The 15,000-nt window shown below is 57.4% G+C and overlaps 1 protein-coding gene across 1 annotated transcript; it reads left to right on the top strand.

Annotated features, from left to right (window-relative positions):
• Positions 1-3,748: 3,748 nt before the first annotated feature.
• Positions 3,749-14,701, top strand: CBX6 (chromobox 6). Its single transcript, XM_032416246.1, has 5 exons — positions 3,749-3,925; positions 4,106-4,149; positions 4,317-4,382; positions 4,534-4,600; positions 8,973-14,701. Exons 1-5 carry the CDS (start codon positions 3,857-3,859, stop codon positions 9,951-9,953), a joined length of 1,227 nt encoding a protein of 408 aa, XP_032272137.1. The 5' UTR covers positions 3,749-3,856; the 3' UTR covers positions 9,954-14,701.
• The last annotated feature ends 299 nt before the right edge of the window (positions 14,702-15,000 follow it).

The raw sequence follows: 15,000 nt of genomic DNA, 5'->3' as shown, positions 1-15,000 counted from the left end.
GCAGTGTTCTTCACCTCCTCATATGGCTCTGGCAGCCCTGTAAGGAAGCCTGCACTGGACTGCTGAATCGTGGGAGGCCACGAGGAGAGCGAGGCCCAGCCAATACCCAGGACTAAGCCCCCCGACATGTGAGTCAACTCTGGCCATGTCTCTGATTGCAACCCCATGAAGGACCCGAAGCAAGACCAGGTAAAAACAAAACAAAACACACATAAAACTGCCCAGCTGAGCCCAGGCAACCCACAGAATCATGAAAAATAGATTCTTGTGTATGAAGCCACCAAATGATGGTGTTTTGTAGCACAGGCTATAACTGAAATGCCCTCTCTCTGGGCAGCAACTCGCACAGTCCAGGAGATTAAACTTCTCCCTTTTGGTGTTGGACCAAATCTCAGAAGGACAGACTGTGGAAGAGGTACAGGGAACTTTCTCTCATAGAATAGAGATGATCTGTGAGGCACCCTCAGTGCCTCACATGGTTGGGCGTCCGCCTTCTGCTCAGGTCATGATCCTGGGGTCCTGGGATCGAGCCCCACATTGGGCTCCCCGCTCAGTGGGGAGTCTGCTTCTCCCTCTCCCTCTGCCCCTCCCTGCCTTGCTCATGCTCTCTCTCTCTCTCTTTCTCTCTCAGGTAAATAAATAAAATCTTTAAAAAAAAAGATGATCTGTGAGAGGTGGAAGGATTGGAGGTGGAAGGGACTTCCTCTCCTTAAAGCTCCGGCTGACCCCTCTACCTGGGCTGCCTTTCTCATTCTTCACTTGCAGGCAAATTCGTCTTCAGCTTCCAAGGCCCCAGTCAAATGACCCCACCTCTGAGAAGCCCTCCCAGCCTCCTCTCCTCCAGGTAGTGGGCTGCTCCCTTATCTAGTATGATGGTTCATTTGATTTGTCAGCTTGCTGGGCTCTGAGATGCCCAGATAGCTGGTAAAGATTATTTCTGGTGCGTCCGTGAGAGTGTTTCCAGAAGAGATTAGCATTTGAATCCATAAGCCATCCTTGCCAATGTGCCCTGTTATCTTGTATCCATTGTGGGCCTGAACAGAACAAAAAGGCAGAGGAATGGTGAATTCTTTATCTTCTCGAGCTGGGACATCTATCTTCTCCTGCCCTGGTTCTCTGCCTTTCCAATCAGGGCACTAACACCCGCCTCCTCATTCTTGGGCCCTACGCTACCAGCTTCCCTGGTTCTCCAGTTTGCAGACTTCTTGACCTTCATAACCACATGAGCCAATTCCTATAACAAATCTCCTCTTAATGTATTTCTGTATACACCCTAATGGTTCTGCTTCTCTGGAGAACTCTAATACATTTAGATTCCCAAAGCATCCTATACATACCTTTTGTGGTAGGCTGCATATGCCCCAGCCACCCAAGGATGTCCACATTCTAATCCCCAGAACCCATGAATATGATACCTTACATACGCTGTATAATATGTTACCCTAGGGTAAAAGGGACTTTGCGGATATGATTAAGGTAGGAATGTTGAGATGAGGAGATAATCCTCAATTATTCGGGTGAGCCCAATGTCATCACAAAGGTCCTTATTAGAAAGAAGCAGGAGGTAAGTCAGGGGAAGGCAAAAGTAAATATTGGAGTGATGCAGCGACGAGCCAAGGAATGTCAGCAGCTTCTAGAAGCTGGAAGAGGCAAGGAATGGATTCTCTTCTAGAGCCTCCAGAAGGAACCAGCCCTGGGGATATCTTGACTATAGCTCAGCGACGCTGATTTGGGATTTCTGACCTCCAGAACTTTAAGATAATAAGTCTGTGCTACTTAAAGCTATTAAGTGTGTGGTAATTTGTTACAGCAGCCATAGGAAATTACCACATGTTTATTCTAGCACTAGTCACACTATATGGCAGGTGCCTCTCTCACCTGAGAGTTCCTCAAGCCTGGGCCACCTTTGTTTAGGTGGCTTAACACAAAACCTTAAAAAGGGTCACAAAGGCTGCTGAGTGAACTAACACATGGATTTAATGTTTACCCATTTTATCTGACTGCTACCTCTCTCAGCCTGAACGCACGCACACACACACACACACACACACACACACACACACACACAGCTCATCTGCCCATTCACCCTGATCGTCCCCAGGAAGGCAGCTCTATTCTTAGACCAAAGCCCACTTTGGGCTGGCCAGCAAATAGCTATTTTTCAAGAGCATGTTGATTTTAAGGAAGGTGAGGGGGATTTCTCCCAAGATAATAATTGGACAAATCTGCATAGATGCAGAGACGAGAAGCAGCAATTTTGATGCAGTCGATTTGAAACCACAAGAATTGGTATTACGGTACAGAAATGTAAAAATCCTCTTTTCTAATAAACAAGTGATGAAAGCAAGAGACGATCCTGATCCTCACCACATCCCCATTCCTCTCCACCTCCATCTCAGCCCCACCACAGCCACGAAAATGGTGGCAAAATTTCCAATTAATGACACCAAGAGAGGTTCGCTTTTTTTCATTAAGGGAGAAAAGCAGAACCCAGACGGTGTGATTCATAAGATCCCATTTTGTTAAAAAGAAATAAAATATATATATACTATGTATATACAATGTATACATACGCATACATACATGTGTTTGTATAGACGGAGAACAGGCTGGAAGAGGATTCGTGAAGATGTTAACAATGATTTGATGGAGATTATGGACAGTCGGGTTTTGTTTTGTTTTTTTAATTTACAAAGAACAAGACCGTTGGGGTAATAAAGAATAAAGTTTAAATAATTCAAAGGAAAAGAAATGGAGCGTTTTGTGTGGAGGGGCTATTTTGTGTCCATTCCGGGACAGCCAGGTCTCCCAGTGTCTCCTCACACCCGAAGCTGGGGGCTGGTCTCCCTGTGAGCAATGGCGGAACCACTAAAGGAACTGCACGCAGCCGAAGCTTGCCGAGGCCAGGGGGCCTGGGAATCAGAAAACATATAGACAAGGTCATGTGGGTGGTGTCTGCCAAACGACCCAAGGATGACCCACTCGGGCCTAATCTGGGGTGCCAGGAACCCATCTCACCCCACAGCCTCTCTGTCCCTCCTCTCGCCGCCGCATAGTCCTGGCTGCGATCTTCAACCCGCCTCCAGGGTGAAGGCAGGTGCCGCCCAAGACCCCAGCCCGCCAAAGAACAGATGCACAGGATCCTCCCGGCCTTCCTCCACCCCAATACACCGCCCCCACCCCTCTCCCTGCGGTGGAGTTTTTGTTTTAATTCATCTGAACTGGTTACAAAACCACACTCCCACGAATACATAAATAATGGATTGGGGAGGGGGAGGGCAATGTTTTAAAGAAATTCCCGCAGGGCCTGGCAAGGCAACAGCAAATGCATTTCTGCTGTATCATATTTAACTGTTTGCAAACTTCTGCTGGGAGGATGCGCAGCAGCTGCAGAGACTCCATCGTCTTTCCCCTGCTGGGGCCTAGGGAGACTTGCAAGGGGGAGGTGTTAAAAGGAGGGAGAGGTTGTCAGCTATCGGGGGCCGGGAAGATGGAAAAGGGAGTAAGAAACTGTTTGTTAGACTGCACTGCGCCTGACCAGGCTTCCCGCAAGCCAAGCATCCACCCGGCTCCGGGCCCGGACTCCCGCCGCCAGGCGAGGCCCCTTTAAGAGCCAGCGCGCGCCCCCGCCCCGCGAGCGCTCACTTTCCCTAGCAACCGCCCCGGGGGAGGGGGTGGTCCTGGCAACGGCGCGCCTGCCCCGAGGGGTCACGTGACGGCCCGCAGCTGGAACACGAGCGCGCGCCCCGCCGCGCGCCCGCCCGCCGGGGCCTGTGCGCTGCGGCGCGTGCGCGAGCGGTGCAGCACCGGTCGCGGGAGCAGGGAGTATTATGGGCTGTGGGTGCCGCTGAGCAAGATGGAGCTGTCTGCAGTGGGCGAGCGGGTCTTCGCGGCCGAATCCATCATCAAACGGCGGATCCGAAAGGTGAGCCGCCTCCCGAGGCGGGACATCTTGCCCCGGAGCCGGTGTCCGGGTCCGCGGCCCATCAGGGCGAAGCGGTCCCGCTAACACGGGCTCTCTCGTCCACCCCCGCGCCGCCGCCTCCTCGCGTCCCCGCATCCTCCCCACCCCCACTCTCCCCTTTTTTTCTTCTCTGTTTTTCAGGGACGCATCGAGTACCTGGTGAAATGGAAGGGGTGGGCCATCAAGTAAGTGCCGGTGGGGTCCAGGGGCGAGGGGGGAGGGGAGGCAGCGGACACCGGGGCCTTTTTTTCCCTTGGTGGTGGTGGGGGGGGGAGCGTGCACGTTCGGTGCCTCGCATGTGCCTCTGCCTGTTAGGTTTTCATTTTTATTTTGTGCATGTGTGACTCGGCAGGTACAGCACTTGGGAGCCCGAGGAGAACATCCTGGACTCGCGGCTCATTGCAGCCTTCGAGCAGAAGTGAGTTTGGGGAGCTGGCAGGGGCGGCGGGGCCAAGGCTCGGCTGGGGCGCCGCGCGGGGAAGCGGGGGAAGCGGGAGAGCCGGGGAGGGCAGCGCGGAGTGGGGCCCTGGAAGGGGCTCTTTTTAACCTTTGGCGTTTCTCGGCCGCAGGGAGAGGGAGCGTGAGCTGTATGGGCCCAAGAAGAGGGGACCCAAACCCAAAACTTTCCTCCTGAAGGTAACCTGGCCCAGCCCCAGCAGCCCCGTCTCGGGCCCCTAGCCCTGGCGCAGCACGGGGCCTGCAAGGGAGGGACAGATCCTCGGCTGCCCAGGCAGGCGGACCTTTCCAGAGGGGCCCCAGCTGGGCAGGGGGTGGTTGTGAGCCCCCGACCGAGCCCCTGGCAGCCGGCCCTGGCCAGCTCCAGCTTCAGCAAGAGGGGCCTGGGAGTGGGGAGTGAGGGAGGAGGATAATCCTCGCTGACAAAACCAGGGTCTGGGCAGGCCAGCCGGGCTCCAGCATGGGGGTGGATGAGGCAGGTGGGGGCTGTCCACCTGAGGGGGTGGCAGGGAGGTTACTTCTGCACATCGGATGAGGCGAAACCCTCATCTCCCCCAGCCTTGAGCTGGTAGGGCTCTGCCTGGAATTAGAATCCATGGGGAGAGTAAATGTGGTTTCCCTCACGGCTGGGAACAGGAGAAGCATTTGGGGGCCACCTGCCTCCCCACCCCCAGCTTCCTTCTCTCTTAGGATTTGTTCTGCATGCCTCCCCTCCTCACTGGGGAATGCAACTTGAATTTGACCTTAGATCACTTCACTTTGAGTTTATCACCTGGCCCGGGCCTCTGGCTTCCCCCCACCCCTGGCTGTTTCTGGAGGTTCTAATGAGAATGGGGTGTGGGGGAGTGGAAGCATAAACACATTAGCCTTGGCAAGGGAGGGAGACCTAGCCCCAGAGGAAGCCATCTTAGAGGTTTTGGGGGGTTAATTTTTCTTAGTGAGAAAGAACAGAGTCGGAGAGGGAAGGTGAGATGACGCTAGGAGACAGGCAAGACTGCAGGCGGGCCTCCGTGGGACACCACCGTTGGCCCAATAGTGCTGAAGTTGCCTTGGGGCCCCTTCCCACCCTGGCGGCCTGTGACTTGGTGACAAATGGCACAGGAAGGCCAGGGAAGAGACTGTGCAGAATGCACAGCCTCAGCATCTCCGGTTTTTGCAAAAGGCTCAAAGCCCGGTGAGGGTGGGGTGGGCCGGGCCTCTCCAGCCCCACCCCCACCCCAAAAAGTCTTTCACTTAAAGCCGACGTGAAAGAACCGTTGGTTTCCAGAATTACGTATTTCCGTGACTCCTGTTCCCAACCGCCACACGTTAGGGGATCCATGGAGGAGCACCCTTAACCCTTGATGCTTCTTAGGAGGAGGGGTGGGGCGGAGCAGCTGGAGGGCGGGTGGGCAGTGTGACAGCCTCTCAGCGCAGCTGGAGCACCCTCTAGCGGTCAAGTGAGTAATGACCGTGAGCTTGGATTCACGAAATGCCTTTTTTTTTTCCCTTGATGGCTCTAGCTTCTGAGCTGGCTCTGGGCCTAACACAGTGCTGAGCCCTCACGTGGATTATCTCCTTTAATCCTCTCAACAACCCTATGAAGGAGTATTATTCCCATTACCCAGATGAAAAAATCAAGGCCCAGAGAGGGGAGGTGACTTAACGTGAGGTCCCACCACCCAGCTTCCTGGCTTCATTCTGGCTCCTTCTCTTCACCCTGTCCCTCAGACAGTACATACATCCGGTTGAGGGGACAAGGTGGACACACCCAGGAAACGATGAAGGCTGCAGAGGTGGTGGGGCAGGGGGTGGAGAGGCAGCTGAGAGGACCTGAGCCTTACGAGAGTGATGTGGATGTTTGCCAGGGGTGGTGGAGACCAGCTGGGTCTGAGCCCATGGCTCTGAGTCACTGAGGCGGTGTATGTAGTAAACCAATTATTCTCGGCCCTTACTTTCTGCCCGGAACTGTTCTGAAGGGAAACAGGAGCCCATGAGGTAGGTTGTGATTTAGCCCCATTTTACACCTAGAAAAACGGAGGCCAGGGAGGTTGTGGAACTGGCCCCTGGTCACAAAGAGTCAGCGGTAGAATCCAAGTGTTTGATCTTCTGTGCTCTTGTCTGTGGTACACGCCAGCCCCTCAGAGCCGTGCCTCTCACCGCGTCAGAGTGCAGTAAACACGCTGGCTGTGGTTGGCTATTTAATTCACAGGCTGACCCGGATCCCACCTTCACAGAATTCTCAGCCTGCGGAGGGGAGAGGAGGAGGAAGGGTAAACCAGTCTTTAAAAAAAAAAAAAAATTATGTATATTTAGAAGCTATGAAGTAAGAAATGTTTCTCATAAAAAGTTTGGAAACTGTGCGTTAGTAAAAGATTATTGCTCACCAGCGCCCTGTCCCTCACGCCCATGGAGAGAGAAATCTAGTCTCTCTCGAGTACTTGCTGTGTGCCTGGCGCTGGGCTGAGCAGGTAGCATATATTATCTGATGGTATATATGGCCCACCGAGCTAGAGTTTTGTCCCAGGTCTGAGGTTTATACCCACTTTTGCCACGCCTCAGGGTCCTTCACCCCTGGACTTGGGCAGAGCCATGACGACAGAGGTCTGGGAGCGCAGGCGACATGCTGATGGCATGAACACTAACACCCTGGAGGGGGGGCGAGTCAGAAAGAGTGGAGATTCCCCTAAGCTCCCTTGGGGATGAACCTGCCAAAGGCTCTGCTTGCCATGCCGAGGAAGGCTGGCTGTCTCCTGCCTTTGTTTGAGAAGGGATGTGAGGGAACGGGGCCCTGGCTCCGCTGGCCGGTGCCCAGGAGGAGTGGGCAGCCCTGGCATGGGGCACGTGGGGGTGCTGCCACCTAGTGCTCAAACGGATTGTTGGCCACGCAGCCCCAGGAGACCCCCTCCCAGCGGGGCCAGGGGGGCCACTTAGCGTTAAAAGCGTGTTTCCACCACCTTCTAAAGACCTCCTCCCTAATTCAGCAAATAAGTCCACCGACACCGCTTCAGGGGATTGTGCTCAGATATAATCTAGTTTTGTCTGGGGCACACAGGCCACCTCTCAGGGACTGGTTAAGCATCTAGTGCTGGGGGGCGGGGGGGACGTGGAGAGACCCCAAACCACAGATCCCACTCTCGGGGAGCTCACAGACTGACCGTGGGAGTGTGCCCTCCCCCTTGGCCACCACTGTCTCATCCGGATTGAGGTAGACAGCGCCTGGCGAGTCTCCCCCACCAGGAGCGAGGATGTGTGTAGATGCCCGATCAACCATTGCTTTTAGTCCCTTGACCACCGCATCCTCTCACCGCTGGGCTCTCTGCCTCCCCCGCTGGTCTTAGCGGCGCCCCTGAGGCAGGCCACCAGAGCCTCTGTGGCTGCCTCAAGCACCGCTGGCTCGGAGAGGACCAGGGCTCCCTCCTACTAAGGCTTCATCCTCCAGGGTAGGCCTGTGCCCCTAAGCTGTGCTCCGCTAGGCCCTATCCGTCCTTTATTACATTGAATCACCCAACATCCTCACTGCCCGCCTCGTCTTTCCCAGGGAGGGCAGCCCCTGGCGGGGAGGCTGTGTGTGTTTGGAGTCGTAGCTCCCAAGTGGTTGGCTTGTGACTCTAGTACTTTGTTAGTGAAGGAAGGACTGGCCATGGAGGACGGTTTATATGGCCTTGTGAGTCCCCTGCCCTGAACACCGGGGGGTTTTCCGATGTCACACCTTGGAGCGCAGCTGAGCCCAGGAGCCTGGGACAGGTTCCCTGGCTGCCCACAGGCCTGCTCAACTATCCTGCCCTCCCCCCACCCAGGCCATCCCAGCATGGATATGAAGTTGGTCCATCCCCACCAGACCCTTGTCTCACTGGGGTGGATTCCAACCTAGGCTTTAGGTGTTGGCTTTGGAATCTGTTGGCACTGATTTGCTCAGCCCCAGGCCTTGAGCCAGATCCTGGGCAGACGTGAATCAGACCCAAGAGGGGAAGTGGAGGGGGCCGGGAGCGTACAGGAGGGGCTGAGAGGGCCAAGGGGCTGTCTTGGCCAGAGGTGCCGACCAGCCAGGGAGGCAAATCCAAGCTGGAGGTGCAGCCTGTTCAAAAGCAGAGAGCGCAGAGCCTTTGGGACTCTGCAAGTAGGTCAATGGCGCTGGGGTGTGGGGTGGAGCAGGGAGGGGCCTCCCTCTTCCTTCTGTCACCAAGAATTGGTCCGTGGAGGAGTGCCAGGCTAGGCTGGGATCCTTCACAGAGCAGAGTTGGTCAGGGGCTTCTGAGCAAAGAGTCGTTCCTTCCATGCAGTGTCCTCATTGCTGACGCTTCTCGTTGTCAGCCAGGATAGCTGCCATCTGTCCCAGGGGCCCACGGCCATCAAAAGTAGCGGGTCTTAGAGTCCCGCTTGGGCGCTTCGCTTCACCTGTCTGAACCCATTTCCTTTTATCTCTAAGACGGGGTTGGGAGCACAGCGGATTCTCCGAGATGCTCTCAGGATGGTTTAATGAGACAGGACTTGTGGGTGGGTGGCGCAGGGGCATCCGGAGGAGGTCAGCAGGAAGCTGAGCCTCCGCTCACCCCCTCCCTCCACCCCTCAGGCGCGGGCCCAGGCTGAGGCCCTCCGCATCAGCGATGTGCACTTCTCTGTCAAGCCGAGCGCCAGCGCCTCTTCACCCAAGCTGCACTCCAGCGCGGCCGTGCACCGGCTCAAGAAGGACATCCGCCGCTGCCACCGCATGTCCCGCCGCCCCCTGCCCCGCCCTGACCCCCAGGGTGGCAGCCCTGGCCTGCGCCCCCCCATCTCACCTTTCTCCGAGACGGTGCGCATCATCAATCGCAAGGTAAAGCCTCGGGAGCCCAAGCGAAACCGCATCATCCTCAACCTGAAGGTGATCGACAAGGGCACGGGCGGAGGTGGCACTGGGCAGGGGGCCGGAGCCCTCGCTCGCCCCAAAGTCCCCTCGAGGAACCGCGTCATTGGCAAGAGCAAGAAGTTCAGTGAGAGCATCCTGCGCACCCAGATCCGCCACATGAAGTTCGGCACCTTCGCGCTGTACAATAAGCCCCCGCCCGGCCCTCTGCCTCCGCAGCCGGTGGGCAAGGCCGACGCTGCGGCCTCCCCGGGCCCCGGGCTGCTCCTGGCCGCCCCCACTGCCCCCTACGACGCCCGCAGCTCCAGCTCCTCCGGCTGTCCCTCCCCAGCACCGCAGTCCTCCTCCGATCCTGATGACGCGCCCCCCAAGCTGCTCCCTGAGACCCTGAACCCAGCTGCTCCCGACTGGCGTGAGCCTGAAGTGCTTGACCTGTCCATCCCTCCCGAGGCCGCGGCCGCCAGCAAGCGGGTGCCCCCCGACGTCCCTGCTGCCGTGGGCCCGGCGCTGCCCACAGCCCCCGAGCCTGAAGCTGGGGACTGGCGCCCTGAGATGTCACCCTGCTCCAACGTGGTGGTCACCGACGTCACCAGCAACCTTCTGACAGTCACTATCAAGGAATTCTGCAACCCTGAGGATTTCGAGAAGGTGGCTGCTGGGGTAGCAGGTGCCACTGGGGGTGGTGGCAGCAGTGGGGTGAGCAAGTGAGGGGGCTCCAAGGAGGGGGGGCTTGGGGGGGCCCTCCTGCCCAAAGTCCTACTTTTGCTCCCGCACCCGCCCCTGCCCTCAGACACCTCTGCCGTGCTTTGCTTGTTTCAGATGGCTCGGTGTTGCCCCCCGGGATGGGGCTGGGCAGTTGGAGCCCCCCGAAGCCCAGTGGGAGCAGCAGTCCTGGAACGGGTTAGGGCTGGGGTGGGGCGAGGGAGGGCACTTGCAAGTCTTCCCTCTTGCCCCTTGGCACCCTCCCTGCCCGTGTATGGTGGGGCCTGCTGGGTGGCTCCCCGGGAGCCCCCGAACCTTGGGTTCAGCTGCCCCCTCCGCATCCCACTCTGTCTCTCCCCAGCTTGCTTCCAGCTCTCGCACACAGCATCTGATTTCTCGGTGCTAACCGGGCAGCTGTGGGCCCCTTAGGAGACCCCCTCCCGGCGGGCGCGCTGCCCCTTTCCTCCCCCACCCGGACGCCTGGGCAGGAGGGCCAGGGATGGCAAAGCCCAGTCAGAGGTTGAGGTGAGGCCGGCCGCGGCCCCTCCCTCCACGTCAGGGAGGGTGGCAGGAGCGGGGCCAGAGGCCTGGCTCTTCCCGCAAACTTCAGCACCTGACCCAAGCAGGTCCCCTTAGGCTCCACCCCGCCCCGGCTCCCTCCTCAACCCCATCTCAGAGGTGGGAGGGGCCGGCAGGGCCCTTCAGTTCTCGACCAAAGGTGCTACAAGAACCTGCTGTGGAAACTTCCAGCTGGCGTGCGCACCTGCCGCCCCACGGCGTGTTTGTGCGCGTGCCCGGATGTGCACGGGGCGCGGGCTTTCCAGGCGGCTCTGTTGAGGGTTCCTCAGAATGGGGTTGTCCAAGGCCCGACCTTCCCTTGCCCGGACCTGGCGCGGGTCCGAGGAGTTTGCTGTGGAGCCCCCAGCCCCGCAGTGCTGGGGTGCGCGCCCCCACGCCGTCCTGTCCCGGGCGGTCCGCTCAACCAGCCAGGCCTTTGCTGCGGACATGGCCCGGCGGGGACTGAGGTGGAGACGGGAGGCCCCACCCCGGCCTTGCCCTTCCTTCCTCCCCTGCGTCTGGGGGAAGGAGGAAGCCTGGAAAACACTCCCGGGGGGGGGCTCCAGCCTCTCCCCCCCTCTTAGCTTCTGATCGCTGAGGCTTCTCTCACCGCGCAGTCTGCTCGAAGCAGCCGGAGGCTCCAGAGCCCAGGGCAGCTTTCCTTCTCTCTCGTGCCAGGGAGCTAGGGTGTCCATGCGGGTGGCAGAGACCAGGACCCCTGCTTCAGGCCGGGCCCTGGGAGGGCGGGCAGGCCAAAGGGGGTGACCAAAGAGGGGGCTTGTGCTCTCCAGGAGAGGGAGGGCATGCGGGACTGGGGCGCTGTGGGGGCCGCCCACCCGGCCAGCCCTGGGTCTCAGTCTGGCCTGGGTGGTGTGGTCCTGAGCGGGGCTCGAAGGAGCTTCCGGGCGTGTGCGGTGATGGCGGAAGGGAGGAGGAGGCAGAAAGGGAATCCCGTTAGGTAACAGATGCCTTTGTCAGAAGTATGGGAGGACTCGCTCTTCCAGATCTCCCTGCCAGGGTGGCCCCTGGCCCTCCGCACCCCCGGATGTAGAACAAGGGCCCTCACAGGGTTTGGGGGGCTGGCACTCCTAGACCCCTCCCCACCCTGCCCTTTGTGTTGGCTCTGTGGCCGTCCAAGTGCCAATTGGCTTCCCCCCCAAATAAGGGCTGGTATTTCTCCTCTGTCCTTAGAGGGGATTTCCCCCCGACCCCTCACCCCAGGTGAGTGACCACCTGGGTGCCAGTTACAGGTGTTTTCCAGAGACCATAGAAATGTGTTTTCCTGAGAGTCCGTGTCATTCGTGACTTTTTTTGTAAAGAAGTTGTGTTTTCAGAGGTGATTTTATGACAGGAAAGTGAAAGAATTAGTTTTGCAAAAAAACAAAAAACAAAAAAAGAGGAAAAAAAAAGAAATAGAAAAAAATATTGTGGGATTCCTATGGGGTCGGGGTGGGAGTGGGGGGGAGAGAAAGAGATATTTAAAGAAAAACTAGTACCGCAGTGATTGCACAGGTAAGGTGGCGATGTTAGGAACGGGGATGGAGGCCTAGGCCCGGCTGGTGGGGTCCCTGGGGTCTGGCCGACTGCTCTCTCTCTCCTTGGCCTGAGGCAGGGGGCGGCCTCCCTCCTGTCCTGGGCCCAGCCCCCACACCTACCCTCCTTCAAAGGGAAGGATGACCGCTGGTCCCAAGGGAACTAGCCAGAGCTGCAGGGGCCAGGCGAATGGAGCTGAGATTTGGGGGGAGTGGGGGGGGGGGTGAGCGGGAGTCCCACTGTTGCATCCTTGGTGACTTTGTCCAGGAAAGCTGGTGAGTAGATACAGTCGGGTTTCTCGCTCTCTTCCACTCATTTGCCAGCTTGTCCGGTCATCTGGTCCCTCCCTCCCTGTCACCCCGAAGACCGTGACACCCCTGAGCTTCCCTGTCCAGGTAGGGGATACAGGCCTCAGAAAGGCAGGAGCTGTAGGTTCTGGGAGAATCTTAGGTGGTGACCCTAAGGGATTGGGGGTGCCCGTGGGGAGAAGAGAATGCCTAGCCCTTCTCTTTCCACAGGTGGGTTGCTGCCCCTGACCCTCAGCCGTGCGGCCCCACCCCATCTCAGCACACGCGGAGGCACGCATGCACACTGCTTCGAGGTGGGCGCCTCCCCTGGGAGGCCCAGGTGGGCACAGGGTCAAGAGCAGGTGGAGCTTTCCTTACCTCTCTCCCAGGGTGGCTCTGAGCGGGGACCCATAATCCCCCCACACACACTTGCACGAATCAGCCTCCTCTGGGCCCTTCCTCTCCCCTTGCTGCTTTTCCGTTTGCCTAATTACCAAGCAGAGTTGCATTCTGGTTTGCTTTACTTTTATATGTGAAATACCCCCAAAGCCCAATCTCCCATATTCAATATCGGTTGGGGCATTGGTCCTCTCCCCTTAATGTCACCCCTTCCCCACCCATGTGCCATAGGAAGCAGGTGAGGTCTGATGTCCAGTTTGAGATGGGAAGTTGGGACACCTCCCTGTCTCATTCCCCTCTCTGACTGTCAGTGTGCCCTTCTGTGAAATGGGTGTATTGGGCTCAAGGCCTCTTCATAAAGCATTGCTGGTGTCCAGACAGCTGCTGAGGATTCAGTGCTGGTGGAGGTCGCTGGCGCTGGGACCTCTAGCCTCCCACAGCCCCCTCTCATTCTTGCCTTGCAAAGGGGTCTGGGGCAAAATGAACACCATCCTTCCCCTGCTCTGGAAAGAAGTGATGATTGAGGTCCAACCTCAGTGAGAGGTGGGCAGAGTAGGAGGGATCACCCCATTGAAAAGGCCAGGAAACTGGGGCTCTGGGAGGCAAAGCTGCTTCGCTGGGGTGAAGAGCCCAGCTGCTCTGGCATTTTGGGAAAAGCCCCTTCAAAGGGGGTGGGGGAGCGGAGGCTGAAGCCACTGCAGAGCTGGCAGGTGCCCCCTCCACCCCTTTGCCAGGCAGTCCTGGGTGAGGGGTCAGCCCAGACGGAGGAAACAGGTCGGGGGTACTGGGCCATGACCAGCCCTTTTAGCCTCCATGGGGCCCAAGTGGACGCACCACCATTCCTAACTTTTGGGGTTTTATTGGTTGGTTGGGTTGGGTTGGGTTTTTTGGTCTTTTTGGTTTTTGTTTTTGTTTTGTTTTTGTTTTGTTTTTGCACTTGGCCCACGCCGGACAGTGGAGCCCCACACGGTCAGTTCCGCTTTCGGGCTCCCATGCACTAGCCCAAGGCAGCCTCTCGGGGGCTTGTATGGTTTAAGGAATCACTTTTAAAAAGAAAAGGAGAGTGTTTAAAGGTTTTCGTTTTTCTCAGTCTGCATCTCCTCTCAGATTCAGAAAGGAGTTTAGGGGCTAACACTCCAGGAGAGGGTCTCCCTAGCCTGACTCCATCTTGCTGACAGTCACCAAGATGCCGAAATAGGGGGACAGGCTGAGTGGGGACTGAGGACCCCACACCCCAGGCCTGTGGGGTCCCCCTGCCTCGCCTTGAAGGAGTCGATAACCCACTCCGGCAGTGAGTGAGTGCCTACTGTATGCAGAGCTTCAGCTAGGCAAACAGGGCTGATGGTCTAACGGGACTCCTTGCAAGAGGCCAGGGTAGAAGGAACCAAGAGTTCTGGGGCCTGCCCCCGCTGTTGGGCGGAGTGCAGATGGACACTTTTTGTTTGTTTTAATTTAAAAACACAAAGGCCTAAAGAAATGTATCTTATAATTTTTTTAATTTTTGAAAAGCTCATTTAATGAATTGTGCACGAATGAATTCTATATATATAAAATATACGTATATAGCTCTATATTTGGGGAGGGGCGCTGTCTCTTTTTTCTCTTTTCTCATTTTAAAAATGAAGTGTTGTTGCCTTTGTCTGTGGCCCAACCATCCAGCTCCCAGCTGGCTAAACTTTGCATCCAGTGGTGACAGAGGGACCGAGTTGGGTTGGCAGGAGACCAGGAATGGAGCTGCCGCCCCAGCGTGGGGGTGGGTCCCCCAGGCCACCTGCCCCCTCCCAGAGGTTGCGGGTGTGGGTTTTGGTTCTGTTGTTCTGGATTCGGTTGTTTCTGGGCCGGGGGAGGGGGGTTTGTGCCGATTACTCTCGTCTTGTACGTTTAGTTCTGCTGCTCTTCAATGTTGTATCAATGCCAGGAAGGGGGAGTGAAAAGCCTCTTTTGCCCCCCAAATAAATTGTCACATTCCGAAGCTAAGGTCTGGCCCCTAGGGTGGGGATGTGTCAGTCTCATTTCTTCGGGCTGTGCGTGTGGTCCCTCCAAGCATTGGGCCAGCCTCGCCTGCTGCAGTGAGGAGGGGCGTGGCCTGTCCCTCCAGCTGTGGCCCGTTTCCAAGCTTGCTACCTCCCACCCTCTCCCCACCTCGCAGCCTGTAAGTGGGCTGAGTCGGAGGTAAGACTGAGGTGCTGCCAGGCAGGCGGGCGCCGGGGGAGGGGCGCCACTGCCCGCTCCCCACTTGGAATGGCAGCAGCTGCAGAGGAGGGGGCTTGGGGGAC

Source organism: Phoca vitulina, unplaced genomic scaffold (assembly GCF_004348235.1).
Source record: "Phoca vitulina isolate PV1807 unplaced genomic scaffold, GSC_HSeal_1.0 scaffold19, whole genome shotgun sequence".
NCBI lineage: Eukaryota > Metazoa > Chordata > Mammalia > Carnivora > Phocidae > Phoca > Phoca vitulina.
Note: the sequence above shows the minus strand (reverse complement) of the source record. Positions and strands in the feature narration are given on the sequence as shown.

Excerpts from the sequence above, each read along its gene's own strand:
- CBX6 (XM_032416246.1), top strand. The coding sequence starts at position 3,857 with ATGGAGCTGTCTGCAGTGGGCGAGCGGGTCTTCGCGGCCGAATCCATC. Across the intron at positions 4,150-4,316 it reads TGGAAGGGGTGGGCCATCAA|GTACAGCACTTGGGAGCCCG; the intron begins GTAAGTGCCGGT and ends GTGACTCGGCAG. Across the intron at positions 4,383-4,533 it reads ATTGCAGCCTTCGAGCAGAA|GGAGAGGGAGCGTGAGCTGT; the intron begins GTGAGTTTGGGG and ends TCTCGGCCGCAG.